The sequence below is a fragment of the Panthera uncia genome (genome assembly GCF_023721935.1).
Source record: "Panthera uncia isolate 11264 chromosome C1 unlocalized genomic scaffold, Puncia_PCG_1.0 HiC_scaffold_4, whole genome shotgun sequence".
In the NCBI taxonomy this organism is placed as follows: domain Eukaryota; kingdom Metazoa; phylum Chordata; class Mammalia; order Carnivora; family Felidae; genus Panthera; species Panthera uncia.
Genome location: NW_026057585.1, coordinates 14,718,840 through 14,735,538, shown reverse-complemented (window position 1 = coordinate 14,735,538; position 16,699 = coordinate 14,718,840). Strand labels below are relative to the sequence as shown.

The window sequence follows — 16,699 nt, the reverse complement described above, 5'->3', positions numbered from 1 at the left end:
AGTTCTACCTCAAAGGAACAGATAAGTAACACTTGATACCTAAGTTTACTCTCCTCTGAGGCCAAGGGTAGTGGTGTTTTGGAGAGAAGTACCTAATATTCAGGAAAAAACAACATGGCATCCAAGAATAAATAAGTCACTTTAACAATACACATCAGCATTTCATAGAATACGGTTAGCGCCATTAGAAAAGATATTTGCTTTATTTTTTTATTTTTCATAATAACTATATTAGGTGGATTAAGGGAGGTCTCTGGCATTTCTAACTCTAGTATCCAATGAAACATCAGATGTCTTCTCTGTCCTCTCAATGCCTAGCAACTTAACGTGAAAAATCCAAAATTACAGAGTTTTTAAACAGAGAAGATATGAATTCTTTACTCTTCTCCTTATAACCAGTCTCAAGAAAGAAAGCAAAATGTTTTCAGATCCTTCCCATATGAGAACACATAGGGCTACTATGAGAACAGGGATATTGAGGGCATTAGGTGTTGCACATAGTCCAAGCTATGCATGGTGAATTTTAAATAATGAGTCTGTCAGCCACAGAAGTAGAGTCACTATGAGTGCTATTAGGTAAGAGATTTGTTGTAAGAATTAGATCTCATACAATAGCAGAAGTAAAGGTCTGGGAAGGTAAACTGAAGGATAAGAAATAAGTTACCTATTAGCCCTCTTGAAACACTGGTGTGAGTGGACAGGTCAGAGTTTATTCTCAGGAATATCTGAGAAGACAAGCACATCTAGCCACTGGCCACCAAAAGGAAGCTTATGGAGATGTCTAGGAATCTATTATCTCTATGTTACTGTCACCTGTGTGGATCCACAGTCAAGCATGTGGTATTAGGTCTGGCCCTGCTGTTGGTCAACAGGGCCAGCCAACAGGAAGAAAATCTAGAAGCTGAATGGAGTCAGGAAAAGCTGGAATCTGGCAGGCTCCCTATGCTTGTCTATGACCATTTATCTGACCTTGAAAATTTGTGAGTAATGGCCACTACTTCCTTTCCATCTTCCAGACCTCAGCTAAGTTCCTTGGTTGCCTCTCATTTGGAGCCACTGAGGAGAGGATTTTGGGAAATGTATTTTCCAGATCAACCAAATCAATACACCATAATCCGACACAACTCATTCCTTGTCGACCTGGCATTTATGCACTCTTTTTTAAACAGGCTTAATTTCTAAATAAAGACAAAAACAAAATCATGCTTCTGCCAAACATGGTACAATTATTTAAAAATATGCAACTTCTCCCACTGAAAGAAGATACACAAAATCTCCTATGTCCCTTTATTTACCTCTTGGTAACATTAATTCCTCTTGCTGAAGAACTCCTATTTTGATAGAATGCAACTCAAATATTGAGATGTAAGATTAATCATTATGAACAAATCTTAGCTGGAGAATAGAAGAAATTGGCTAAATATCTTCTTTCTTCTTTTTTCTTTCTGGCTGTCTTCCTTCTTTCCTTCCTCTATCATCTATCTATCTATCTATCTATCATCTATCTATCTATTTATCTATGTATCCTCTATCATCTACTTACCTACCTGTCCATCTATCCATCCATCCATCCAAATACATTTATATTAAAGCAAGGAGGAAGGATTTATCCTACCACCTTTCTCCTTTATGCAACTGGTCATGTAGTATAACTGTTATTTCTAACTTCCTTCTTCCACTATTTATTTCATATTCCTTTCTGCCTCAGCTGGTCATAACTTCTTGATGGGTGGGGTTCCCCAAACTTTATGCATGACCATTAATGGAGTCTACTGGTTTGATTTGTTATAGCTTTCCATTAATTTTTATCACAGGTTATAAGAATACTAATAGGCACTCCCAGCTCTGATCTAGATATGCTCTTTCCTGACCCAGTGTAAGAGTGACTTAATTTCCCCTTGATAGGATCAATTACCCCACAGGAGTAACTTCCCTTTTTGCCTGTTTGGTTCAGTGTCTTGAAGAGCCCAAAGTGGCCAGGCAGCAGTCTTAACTTCAAACTTAATGGATTTGTTGAATCACTTGGTGGAAGCATTACTACCTTGGAAACTAAAGACTCTAAACCAGCATGCCCTAAAACTATAGGGATGAGAAGCAAAATTTTACTAAGGAGCACTAAGGGGGTAACTGTGAAAGGACTCATTCTCATATCCATCATTTAACTCTCAGACCTGAAAATCTTGGCTATGCATAAAACATCAACCTACATTGGTCCCTGATTCAGGGTATATACTGCATCCTGGAGTACTATATACATATATCATCCCAGTGTTGCCAGCCAGCTGGAACCATAACTGAATCTTAAGTCTTGCCAGGTCAGCTGCTTCAGCATTATCGGGAATATGATAATACTGCTAATTTCTGTGAACACAAGACCATTGTTGCACTTAATTTGCTACAAAATAAATACCTTGGTCAGAAGCAATGGACTATAGAATAATGAACAATCCATAGATGTAAATCCATAGATGATGATTTTGGCAGAAGCACTCTGGGCAAAGAAGGTTAATCCATATCCAGAGTTAAGTGTTTATTCCAGGGAGAACAAAGCACTGCCCTTCTGTGATGGAAGTAGTCCAAAATAATCAGATGGCTGTCTGGTTCCCCTTGGGAATGGGGCCATATTAGCACTGAGGCTGGTTCCTGATGCTGGTAGGTGGAACACTCAGCACCAGCTATGATCAGATCAGCCTTAAAGAGTAGAATTCCATGTGGCTGAGCCCATGAATAAATAATAGCAATAACCAATAAAAAAATTAAACACTGAAATTTAATCAGAAAGCTAGACCTACTATGACTGTTATTGGATAAGAGATTTATTACAGAATAAGATCTTTTTTCCCCCAAATGTTTATTTTTGAGGGAGGGGGGAGAGAGAGAGCAAGAGCGAGAACGAGAGAGAGAGAGAGAGAGAGAGAGAGAGAGAGAGAGCACGAGTGGGGGAACGGCAGAGAGAGAGGAGGACAGAGGATCTGAAGCAGGCTCTGTGCTGACAGCAAGGGGTCATGTGGGGTGGAACTCACAAACCGTGAGATCATGACCTGAGCTGAAGTCGGATGCTTAACTGACTGAGCCACCCAGGCGCCCCCAGAATAAGATCTTATACAATTGTGACAAATAATAGGGAAGTTACATCTGGAAAGGAAAGTTGGGGGAACCAAGATGGAGTCAATAACTAATCTTCCTGAGGCACTGGTGCAAGGTAGACAAGTCCAAGCTTACAGAGAATCTAAGAGACCTTACTGGGACTATAAAGGGGAAGGTTTTTGATAGGCCTATAGGAAGCTGTGGCCTCTGTGTGGTTCCACGTCTATGGATCAGCAGCCAGACATTGGTTTTGAACCTAGGAGTCAGGTCTAGTAGTCAGAAAGAAGAGCTCGATAGAGAATGGAGAAAAGAAATCATAAGCAGAAGCCTTTGGGCACTTCTGAAACTGTTCTCTACATATTTGGCTACAAGACCTTCTGAGAGTAATAACTATTGCTTTACTTCTGCCTTTTTTTTTTAAACTTTATTTATTTATTTTGAGAGAGGGAGAAAAAGAACACATGTGGAAGGGACAGAGAGAGAGAGCGTGCACAAGAGAATCCCAAGCAGGCTCTGCATTGACAGCATGGAGCCCAATGTGGGGCTCAAACTCAAAAACAAGGAGATCATGACCTGAGCCAAACTCGAGTAGGGCGCTTAACCAACTGAGCCACCCAGGTGCCCCTAATTCTGCTTTTCAAATTTTGTACAACTTCTTGTTGTGTCAACACTACTCTGGAGTCATAAGAGAAATGGGATTCTGGGAAATGTAGTTCCATACTAAGTTGACGTGGCACAATCCTGCACAGCCCCAGAGAAAGAAGAGTGGTTAACCATTCATTCATTCATTCATTCACTCATTCAAACAATAAATACATTGTGCCAGTGATACTCTAGGCACTCATTTTGCAGCGCTTAAAACAGTTTTAATGGAACTTAAAGAATAGTGGGACAGACATAAGTAGATTTCAAACACTCAAATCTATAATTACAAACATGATAGTGTAGTGATGGAAAATAAGATGGGCCTGTGAGAGAAAATAACAGGAAGAACAATTTAGATTGGGTGTTCAGAGAGTACGTTCCTGAGAAATGATATGTAAGCTGAACCCTGAAAGATGAAACGTGCAAGGAAATGTTTTCGAGAAAAGGAAGACTAAGACATCTCAAAATGTCTTGAAAAAAGCAGAGTATACTTTCTACCACTTCTTAACCTACCCTTTGATCAGGAATCTGCTCCAAACAATTTTATTTTAGTCCTTCACTAAAACTCATATCAGGAGTACTATCACCTCCCATCCTCCCACACACACTTACTGTCAAATCCATTGGTGAATTCCCAGCCCTCATCTCACTCATCTCTATCATTTGTGCAGTTGATCCCCCTTCCTTCTTGAAACACTGTCTTCACTGGGCTTCCAGAATATCAATTTCCATCTCTACCTACTAGAATGTGCTGTGCTCCAAGACATAAAGGGCTTTGGTTTGTTCATTGCCATATCTCCAGTGTTAAGAACAATGGAGGCACATAGTAGGCAGTAAATACTTGAATGGATTAGAGTTTGGGAAGAAACAGCTAGTGAGGTAGGAAAGGAAAGAAGAAAGAATGTATTCCAGAAGCCATGCGAAACAATTGTTTCAAGAAGAAAGTTGTGGTCAGCAGTTTAAATGTTGCTAAGAGTTGACTTTTGGATTTGGCAATGTGGAGGTTCTTAGAGGAGGTTTTGGTGGAGTCTTGAGGTCAAAGATCAGACTGAAGTAGGTTCAAGAAAGAATAGGATAAGAATTAATGTAAGTAACTTTAGCCAGCTGTTTTGAAGGGTGTTGCTCTAGAGGAGACCATAAAATGGACAGTAGCTGGAGGAGAATATGGGAAAGGAGCTTTTCTTATTGATTGATTGATTGATTGATTTAAAAAAGGATATTTGTATCTTGATGAGAAGGGTCTGGGAAAGAAATGGTCTGAATTTGTAGCCTGGAAAGGGGATAATTACTGGAATGATGTTCTTGAGGACAAGGAACAGGATTCCACGTGTCAGTGAATTAGTGGTTTCGGACAGGAGCATGGGCAGTTAATGTAACAGCAAGAAGAAAGGATGTTGATGCAGATGCATCTAGGTTGGCAGGTGTGGTGGGGAAAGTTGGTGAATGGTCTGTGATCTGTCTCCATTGCTGGAGTCTCCTTCTCCACCCAAACTGTAAACAATGGAGTGCCCCAGGGCTCAGTCATTGGCTTGTTTCTCCTACACTCATTTGCTAAAATGATCTCATTTAGTCCCATGACTTCAAATATGCTGCTCATTTCCAAATCTTGCCCCAGCCTCTAACTACAGACTCGTACCCAACTGCCTACATAACATTTGTATTTAGATGGCTGCAGACAGCTTAAGCTTACTGTATCCAGAACTGAATAGTTGATTTATCACCTCTCTTCCCAACTCAGCTGCTCATCCTTCACCATGCATATATAACACTAGGCACATGCCTAAACACTAAGCCAAAAATGTTGAAATCAGCCTTAATGATTCTTTTTCTCATCATTTCACATGCAAGTCATAGACAAGGCTAGCAGTGGCTTCAAAATATATCTGAAATCCCAATACTTTTCACACATCCTGTGATATCATCCCAGTATGAGCCAACATTGTTTCTCACCTGGGTTACACAATAGTGCTTTTATGGTCTCTGCTTCTGCTCTTGTCTCCCTTTAGTAAAACTTCTACCAACAAGACAGAATGATCCTTTGAAAAAAATATCTGATCATGTCACTTCCCTGCTCAAAACTTTCCACTGGTTTTTCCAAAAATAAAATCTAAAGCCCTTTCCATTATAAGGCCCTAGATTATTTGGTCTAAGATTAGCTAACTTATCATCTTCCAAACTTTCCTTTGTTCACTCTGTTCTAGAAATGCAAACCCACATGCTGTTTTTTGGAAGCACTGTGCCAAGCCCACCCCACCCCAGGATTCTGCACTGGCTCTTCCCTCTGCCTACAGTGCCTTACCCTGATATCCACATAGTTTCTTGGTTGGTTTCTTCAGGTGTCTGTTCAAATAGTCCCCAGAGACACCTTCTATGACTACCATGTCTAGATAGCAGTCCTTCCACTGTTTTGATTTTTTTTCATCATATTTACTTCCTGATATTATGTCATGTGTATTTGTTTATTGTCTGCCTGCCTGTTCTTGCCAATATAAAGCAGGCTCTTTCAGAGCAGAGAGTTGTCTGTTCTCTCTACCACATATCTCCAGCACTCATGCACATAGATCTGTATTCAATACATGCATTGGATAAAAGGGAGCAGTTGAAGAATTTTGAAAAAGGAAATGAAATGATATGGTCAACAGATTGAATGGGGGCAAGAATGGGAGAGGGATGACAAATGGGGGCTCTTGAAATTATGAAGTTAACTTGCAATGAGGTAGAGGGAGTTGAAATAAGAAGAAACTGACTCAAGTCTGCCATTCAAATTTGTCCATCCCGATTTTGTTTGAGCCTCAGTTCCCTTTCCCATTTACAAATCTGAATCCCTGGCCAAATACTCATTGAATGTCTTGATGCAGAACGACAGAATGCTAAAACCAGAGGTAAACACAGCAATGATCAAATTTGATGCTTTCATCATACGTATGAAGAAAGTGAGCCTCAGAAAGATCAGAGGTTCCCCTCAGAGTTTCTTGCCTTGTTAGTGGAAGGAGGCAACACAAGAACCTGCTTCAGCACATTCTCATTCCTGGGCTCTTTCTACCACTCCCACCCCACTAGCTGTATTACAGGATTGTCTTGGAAAAAAAACAAAGGTAATTTTAACATCTTGAGAACTTTGAAAGTGCTAATTGTTTTAAAAATAACTTATGAGATTACAAGTTCAAGTTGGACTTTTTGCACAATTTTAATTGTATTTTCGGCTGTGCTGAGAAGTCCCAAGAGAGCACACCCAGTTGTTTGAGTCTTTCTGCTCAGCGGCTTTGAACTGATGATGCGGCTGAGGCATCATTCCAGGGTGGTTAATTTAGGGTTTATCACTCCCCTCTTTCCTTCATGCCCCTCTTGGATATCTACACAAAGTCATCTTTGAGGCAAGACCTTAAAAAATGGGATTGTGTCAGATATTTTAAGGAAAATGAAAAATAAATCAAGTAATACAAGTAGACCAGACAGACTGGATTAAGGTAAAGAAAACAATTTCTTTTACACTAGTGTAGATTCATTTCATCACATAGCATTAATGTAAATTTTCTCCTTCAAACCACCCAGGCAACAATATCTCATCATTAAGTGTAATAAACACCGAGGGCATTTCCCACCTTTCTACAAAACCACAGCAGACTTTTCCTCCCTTCTTCATATGATGCAGGTTTAATTTGCACAGAATTCAGGGAGTGTTTCATTAATTCATTTAAATAGGTTGCTTGTTCCTAATGAGCTCATCACACAAAAGTGCTTAGGAGTCTTCCTCTCCTGGTGAGAAGATGTGTGATCTTGACACGGAAGGTGAGGAAAAAAAAGGGGTGGGGGGATAACTCACTTAGGGCTGAAGGCTGATAAGCAGGAAAATACATGGGTAAAAGTGGTATTGTTTCCATTGGCAACTACTTCAATTTCTGCCAAAGTCTATCCTTCCTGAGCAGGAAAGGAACATTCTATCAAGTGGTGTGGCATCTGCCTCTCTTTGGTACACTTTCTTCCTCCCGTGCTATACCCTCTTCTACTAACCTCTGCTGAAGCTTTTATATTTTCTAGAAAGCTCTCCAACAATCTGAGTATATAAAAAAATTATAACCATTACGGATTGAGTCCCCCTCCCCATTCATATATTGTAGTCCTAACCCTCAGCACCTCAAAATGTGACCCTACTTGGAAATGGGACCATTGCAGATGTAATTAATTAAGATGAAGTCATATTAGAGAAGGGTGGGACCCTAACCCAATATGACTGGTATCTTTATAAAAAAGGGGAGTTCAGACACACACACATGTGAATATTAGAGTTATCTGCCACAAAACTACCAGAAGCTCAGATTCTTCCCTAATGCCTTCTGAGGGAGTCTGGCCTGCTCGTACCTTGATCTTTGACTTCTGGCTTCCAGAACTAGAAAACAATGAATTTTTGTTGTTTGAGCCCAGTAGTCTGTGGTATTTGTTGCAACAGCCCTAGCAAGCTAATATAGGAGTTACTTGGAGAAAAATGGCAAACAGCGTTGATGTCACAGGCTCAGCTCTACCTCGGTCCATAGCATTGAGTGTAAGCTTTCTGAGATGGAAATAGGATCACGTCATTCCCCTACTTAAAACCTTCCTCTTTACTGCACCTACAAGACTGGCCTGATCTCCCTCTCTGACATCATCTCCTGTCACTCTCTGCCTTGTAACTCTCTCCAACCACTCTTGCACCTTGCTGATGTTCTCCCACCACTAAGCACTCATATATTCACATATTTCTTCCTCTCACTTAAATTTGGTTTTTGCTCAAAAATCATTTCCTTGACCACCCTACTAGATAAAATAATGCTCTCTTCACTTATTTTGTTTTGTTCCCCCCTTGGTAACACCCATCAGTACCTATTTTTACATCTCTATTGCTTTGTCACCATCTGCAAGGATGTCGGCTCTTCAAGTGTAGGAATTGTGTCAGGTTCATTGTTGTATCCTCAAAGCCTAGAATGGTGAAGTACATGAAGGAGCTCAATACATACTTGTTGAATGAATGAATGAATGACTTCCAGATACCTGGGGATTTTATAATTTTAAATTTTCAACAGCTTTTTCCAAGGAATATCTAGTTGCTGCTTCCATTTTTCTGTTTCTGTGAGATTGAGCCCACTTCTTATGCATCTGAAAACTCTCCTTCCCCCCAACCCGCCGCAACCCCTGCCCCCGCCTCCTCTCTCTTTCCCTCTCTCGACACTTTGAGCCTTGGAAGGGCATTCCCTAAATAAGAAAAGATAAAGAAAATGACCTCCCCAAGGAGACTCCCCTCTCTTATGTGCTCCTGTATTCTCTGCAGAGCCTGGAATGCAGTAAATGTTGGTTTAAGGAATCATTAGGACATTGTTTTTCTTCAAAGAACTAAATTTTAGTCAACTAATTTTCTCCAAACTAACCCAGGCACTTTAGACAGACCACATACTTGGCTTAAATAATCTTTCAATTTACCCATCTGTGGTAAGCAGCCACTAGGATAGCCCCCAGTGATCCCTTCATCCTGGTATTTATGCCTTTACAATCTCCTCCCCTTGAGTGTGAGCTGGATTTAGTAATTTACTTCTGAAGAGCAGAATGGAACATAAGTGATGGGCTGTCACTTCTGAGATTAAGTTATAAAGAGGCTAGTTTTCACCTTGAGTGCTCCCAGTCTCTCATCTTGGCTGGCTCATTCTGTGAGAAGCCAGCTGCTATGTTGTGAAGCAGCCATGTGGAGAGGCCCCCATAAGTGAGCTTGGAAGCAGACTCTCCCCCAGTGGAAACTGAGATGACTGTAGCTGACCCCTAGATCAAAGCCTCATGGGAGATCCTGAGCCAGAATAACCAATGAGCTACTCCAATTTTTGACCCACAGAAAACATGGGAAAATAAAGGTTTGTTGTCCTTAGCTGCTAAGTGTTGGAGTAATTGGTTACATAGCAGTAGATAACTAATATACCATGCACCATGTTCGATTTGTGCTCCTAAAACATCATTCTTAAAGCATTACTAATGTGAGAAATTAACTCAAGATGCTTCTTCCAAAGGCCAATATACATACAAAAGAGGTTTTGTTTTTCATGTCTGAGTTAACTTTTAACATCTGTAACATTTATTTTTGTATTTATTACCTTAAAATTTTAATTAAAAATGGTGGCCAAGATGCAAATTTAAAACTCTCTTGTTTATACATATTATTTCATTTACCCTCATAAAAACCCTTTGAAATAAGGTTCTATCATCACCTCATTCTTAACTATAGAGAAACAAGCAGTGTAAGCAACTTGCCCAACCTCATCCAGCTAGTAAGTGGTAGAGCCAGACAGTCTGGTTTCTAAGTCCTCATGAGGCCTTAACCATTAGTCCATGTTGCTTCTTAGACAAAAAGTCAAATACAACAATAAAGTAGGCCAAATAGTCTTAACATCTAGCCCTACTGTAGAAGATTCACTCATCCAGGACTAGAGTTTTCGTGATCAGTCTTTGATGAATTCTTAAAAGGATTAGATAAATTAGATCATATATACCAAACATCTGGTATTCTACCTGTGCCTAAAAGTACAAAAAAGAGAATATCCAAATGAGAAGACAGATCTTAAATTATCATTGAAAACAAAGCAAAAAACCCTTTCCTGAGAGACGTTCAAATCACTAGAAAATTCAAAAGTATTCTCTGATCAGACAGACTGACACATTTCAATTGCATCAGTACACGCTGACAGCAGAAGATGCACGGGCTGTGATCCAGCCATGTTTCCACCTAACCTTGGATCTCAGCAGCTACCTGAATGATTCTCAGAGGAAAGGCCCTAGGAATTGTAGAAATAATTTTGAAAAATCAGCTCTCATGCATTGCTGTATCGTATTTGAATAAAGAGTGTTTATTTGACTTGCAGCCAGGACACTTGGGGTTGAGTCTTAACTTGGCCAAGAGTTTCAATCTGTGGGTTTCCATTAGTCTGGCCTTGGGAGGGCCAGATCATCCTACCAAGCCTCAGTTTCTTCATCTCTAAAATGGAAAGAGAATAAGGCGGGCCTACCTGCCTTTCAGATGCTACTCTAAATTTGATGAGCTGAAGTCTGTGAAATGACTTCATGAGCCATAGACTGTAAATGTAGGGATGTTTATGTTTACTTTTTGTTATTGGCAGGAGGATAATCCATACTAAATGTAGACCATCTGCATGCCCACCACCTGTGGGCACAGAGCAGTCATAACTCAAATGTACTGCTGCTATGGCGGAGGTGCTGGGGTGAGTCCAGAAGCACGCATGCCCAAGCAATTAATTCTGAGAGAGGTTGTGTCATGTCACCAGCCAAGAACTGGCCAATCTCCAGTGTTAGCGCGAGCGGCTGCAGTTTCTGAAGTTCGGTTGTAACCATCCACAGAGAACTCAACTGTTAGGAGTCAAAGTTCAAAGCATACTTAGTGGTTCAGCCACAGAAGCTAAAGTTGGTGCCCACAAGTCCCCACACAAGAACCCACTCCACAGTATTCCCTGTCACCAGTGTGACTAAGGCAGACCCGCCAAGCTGCCTTCGTGCCACTTACAGCCAGGAAATGATTATGCAATTACTTGTTACTGCCACCAGACAGACATTTGACTCTCAAGGTTAAGGCTGGTATATTATAAAACCTCCACATTTTGATGAAGCCTTTTAATTTCTTTATTCTGAACCATGAAGAAAAATAGAACTTCACGAAACTGGAAGCTAAAATGGAAGAGAACTCAACCAGTTAACCTCCTCCCTATCAGAGATGAAGACCTTGTGTGCTTTCAGCTGGGAAAAGGGGATAAGGCTCTACCAGCAGATGATAGGTTGGACACATCAGCCATTCTGGAGTTCACCCTCCCCCAGCTTAGGATTCAACACGGACCCTGGTGTCTAGTAAAGCACAGGGCATCGGGGTGCCTCAGTTGGTTAAACATCCGACTTCGGCTCAGGTCATGATCTCACAGCTCGTGAGTTTTGAGCCTTGTGTCGGGGTTCTGTGCTGACAGCTCAGAGCCTGGAGCCTGCTTCGGATTCTGTGTCTCCTTCTCTCTGCCTCTCTCCCCACTCGTGCTTGGTCTGTCAAAAATAAACATTAAAAAATTAAAAATAAAGCACAGGATGAGACTTTTGTGTACATTCTCTTTCTTCACTGAGGCCTCTCAACATCTGAGTTAACTATATTTGTGCAGGATTCTCACACAGAGTCATGACACGGAGGCTTTTCTTTCCAGGAAGCAACTTTATTCATGCAGTCACTGCTCAATTGGGATTTGTACCCAAAGAACTGAGTCCCGAATGCCACGTTGTGTAGTTTTTTGTATTGTTTTACTTCTTTGTCTCCCATATATGGTAATATACAAACATGCAGTCTGATTAAGTGGACTCATGTTACAAGGTCTTGAGGGATGTCATGTATGCACATAACCAGGTTGCCTTAAAGCGTTTTTTTTTTTTTTTTTTTTCCCATAGGGAGGGGACCCTACCACAGTTGCATTGTGCCTAGAAACTCTGGAACTCTCTGACAGAGCCAGAGTCTAGAATGCTTTAAATTTTGTGTAGGTCTTGTGTCGCTGTTTCCCCAATCCTGATTGATGGCATCTAACTAGAGTAGAGACAGGATTCCTTTTTGATCTTCTTTCTAGGATTTGTCCATTAGTTACAATAAGGTACCTTCCAAAGTCTGCCAGAGGTGAGTACATAACATTTCTCATCAGAGTCCACCCAATCCCAGAAAACTAGTTTCAGTGAGAAATGAAGTGACTAATGGACTGACTCTAAATGATTATGAGCTGGGTGAAAATTCCATTTTCCTAGTGAAAATGTGGAGCTATTAAACTCAACTTCTGAGATTGTTTGTGGGTTTGCATATTAATCTTCCTGAACACCTTTTATTCCATCTATAATTTGAATAAGCTCAAAATTAAACCATGCCTATGAAACAAAGCATTAGCTCCAATATTCAAAATAAAAGCTGAGTACTTTACAGTTCATAAAGGGAAGGAGAATTCTTGAGTACTCACCATGTGCCAGGCTCTTTGCTGGCATCCTTTTCACATGTTATGGTTTATCCTTCATATTTATTCCTTTATTATGGACAATTGATTTCAGAAGAGTCAATGGCAGAGCTGGAGTTTGAACCCAGATCTGATGGATGCTAAAACTCCTACTCTTCCTAGGATATCAAATGGCTGAATTTCCTTCCTGGAGAGACTAATTTAGAATCTGCAGAGTTATGCTCCCTAATCCAATAAATGAGCCTGAATTATGTTAAAGGAATTCAAAGATTAATATGGCAACTACCCAAATCTGCCAGCAAATCCATGACAACAGTGATGATAATGATGACAAAAATGGTTCAGGACAGGTCAGGCATTCTTTCACTTTACAGATATAACCTCAGTTGAGTCTCACAACCATCCTGTGAAACAGGTACCATTGTTATACTGATTGGCTGAGGCCCTGTGTGGCCGGGATGGGATGTGCACCCATATGCAGTCTGATGTGTGGGGCCAAGCTCCTACCGCTCTTCTATACTGCTGTCAAATAGAGCAAGCACCAAGAGACTCTTTTTTTTTTTTTTTTAATTTATTTTTGGGACAGAGAGAGACAGAGCATGAACGGGGGAGGGGCAGAGAGAGAGGGAGACACAGAATCGGAAACAGGCTCCAGGCTCCGAGCCATCAGCCCAGAGCCTGACGCGGGGCTCGAACTCATGGACCGCGAGATCGTGACCTGGCTGAAGTCGGACGCTTAACCGACTGCGCCACCCAGGCGCCCCACCAAGAGACTAATTCTAATTATCCACATATTTAACTCAACTACTTGATGGAAGACAAAATACAGGAATGTTATAAAGCATATGTTCCCATGTCAACGAATAAACAATGGGGGAATGAATTCTCAATGGTGGTGAGGATGGTAACAATTTGATGGAAGGTCTAAGAGACACGAAATGTTAATATGTCGAAGAGAAAAACCAGACACCAAAGACTCTGAGTAAAGAGCATGAGAGCTGGATAACGCACTGTACTACAAGGAAATCGGGGGATTTTGTATTTCTGAGCACAGTTGTGCTGGTGATGTCAGGCACATACTACTGTGTACTCCTGGAACAAGCCTTTCCTGGCCCTTAGAACAGGCTCCCACCCTCTCCTAAGCCAGCCTGCCCCCACCACTGAGGACAATCCTCAGGCCTTCTCTGCCAAAGGAAACTTGCCTCCGTGCCTTTCTGGTTTAGCAGTTTGCTATTTTCTGTGCAAAGTTTGAATCAAGACAGAAAAAAAACAAAAGTCAATCTCTGACATAGTCTCTCTAGGGAATATGTGTTGGAGGTTTTCTTCTACAAGGCAAAAACAGGCAAATGTTTCTAAGAGTAGTAGTGGCTATTCAGGCTTTGAGGCCGGACTACCTATGTTGGAACCTCAGTCCTGACACTTACCAGCTGTATGATCTGGGTCAAGTTGCCACCTCTCATGATGCCTCAGTTTCTTCATATGAAAAATGGAGATAATATGGGGTTCCACCTTCTGGAGTTGTTAGTCCACACAAAGCATTTAGAACAGTGTGTGGCACATAGTGAACACAGCAGTAGATATTATTTGCCACTACTTGAGTATATCTTGTAGGTTCATAACTTTCAGATTTCATAAATCTGATCAAAATTAGGGCTTCCATTCCCTTGTTGATTATGAGGTAGATGTTGAATTATGGAATTGTTCAATAGACTCTTCAACTCTCAAGAAATCAATGTAATGCAAGTAGTAACTATTTTATTGACATATTTACAAAATATTACAAAGTGAAATACCACTCTAATTCACCATATTACACAATGGCTGCATACAGGCAAGACAAAGCATATGGAAGAAACGTTTACTTCTGTCTTTGGTATTAGAAATCTACACAAATCCGCAGCATTTAAAATTTCCAATACAAAGTATTAAACACAGACAAAGATGTAATTGGCAATGTCATGAAAAGGGGCTCTAATGTCCTCTGCTAGGAAACCCCCAGGTCTATGAAATGCAACAGGAAAACCAAACACCATTTGTAAGGGAGGGAGTCTCTTGGCTAAAATAACAATAAAAGAAACAATATAGGCTACAGTACTATACATAGGAGTATTTCAATTTGTGTGAAGTGACTTTCTCCGTAACAACATTTGGCTGACAGTAACAGACAAAACATTCCCGAGACACAGGATCGCAGGTAAGACTTCATAGGAAAGAATCCATTCTGAGAGTACACCTTGAGGGTATAACTTTACTGTACAGAACATTTTATAAAATTCATTTTTGTGATCATTTACACATATACAAAAACTTAACTGGTTTTAGCAAATAATTTTTCTAAAACACAATCACAGTTTACATAATTCTGAGGTAAAGGTCCTGAATCTATCTTTTGAGAAGTCCTAGCTCACGAGGGTCTCTGAGGGGGGATATGTCCTACTGAACATTAAGTTCTGACATTAAAGTGGGTTGGGGAAAGGGCAGGCCACACCTACCTACCTCATTTCAGAGATGATCCAGAATTTCAGAACTGAATGTCCCTAGTTTGGCTCTATTAAATTAATGCTTCTCATGTTTTGTTTGGTTGTCTTCAAACATGAAACACTCTGAATCTTGTCAGAACAAGACTTCTGCTACGGAGAAAATATTTCATCAGCAAAGGGCCAAGTTAGTGTCTTAACCTGACTGTCTTGACTAAGGACTCTGTATGTCCCAGGAAGAACATATTTAACCTCCTCACATAAAAAGTAAAGGCTTGGTCAAATAAATGCACTGCAAAACAGATCTTCCCACCAGTTAACGGACACTCCCAAGGGGGCTGCAGGTGGGAAGATCCTAGTAAAAGGCTGGGAGCCCACAGTGAATAAGACTAGAAAAGTCTTAGTGACCCTCCTGTCCCAGAAATGCATATAGGACCCAGCTGGGCTTCCCTTTCAAAATCCTCACCAAAGTTGTCTGTGCTACTGTAAATACTCCAGGAAAATGTGAGATTCAACAAATATGTCCTTTTTTTGGGGGGGGGGAGCTTATGTTAATAGATGTTGCTTCCATAAAATGACTTACAATCAGTTATAGCCCTTGATCTGTTTCTGTAAACAATGCCACCTTTCCCAGGTTACTTGAAATTACCCAGAACATACCCAGCCAAGATTATTTCATAGAGTGAATTACACATTTCCAAAATAACTCTATGAAATCATGAAGGCTGTGAAAATTTAATATGAAGACACTCTTTTATGTACTTTTTTTTATATGAAGAAGTTTGCAAATATAATCAGAACATCAATGAATAATTAAAACCCCTCTGGGATATACCACTTATGAAGCAAACCTGAGCATTTGCCTCCTGTTTTATCATGAGTAACATCTGGGGGTAAAAGTGTCTGCCAGGTGATGAGTCACCTTGTGAAGCAATTTAAGACAAGGAGTGCTGGACCTTTCCCGGAAGCTGCCCAAAAAGCGAGACTCTGATTTTTCCTCATGCTGGGAAAAGCAAAATTAAACTTCTGCTTCTTTGTACCATCAAAGATTCTGGTGAATGGCACGTGAGAAGAAAGTAAATGTGTGTCCACCATTTACTGATAGCTGGCATTCATGGTGCCTGACCACACATGGTAAAAAGAAATACGAACCAATGTGTTTGCAGGGCTCTTTTGGGGAAAAAAAAAAAAAAAGCTTTTGGCTGTGCCCTAGTCCCCGACAATGACAGACTGGCAGGCTGTTTCTTGCACAGCTCTAGGCAAGCCATTAATCTGTCAGTACCAGCATCTTTAGAAATCCCAGCATTAAGACTTAGGAGGGGAAAAGGAGGGAGGATGTTGAATAGCCAGAAATGTGGCTTTTTAAACACTTCAGTTAATTCACAATGCTGTGCAGGCTTCTGTTTATCCCTTCTCTGAAAGTTCTGGTGCAGGGTGTAACACTGGAGTGGAATTTATTCATCCTCTTCCACATACGTGGATGGAAACCAGCCCACCTAA

The 16,699-nt window shown here is 40.7% G+C and overlaps 1 protein-coding gene across 1 annotated transcript in view; it reads right to left on the bottom strand.

The window, feature by feature from the left end:
• Positions 1-14,457: 14,457 nt before the first annotated feature.
• VAV3 (vav guanine nucleotide exchange factor 3) overlaps positions 14,458-16,699 on the bottom strand; it is a 358,747-nt gene continuing 356,505 nt past the window's right edge. Inside the window, exon 27 of the mRNA XM_049616684.1 lies at positions 14,458-16,695. Coding sequence (XP_049472641.1) covers positions 16,654-16,695 — 42 coding nt within the window. The 3' untranslated portion in view covers positions 14,458-16,653. The remainder of the gene's footprint in view (positions 16,696-16,699) is intronic.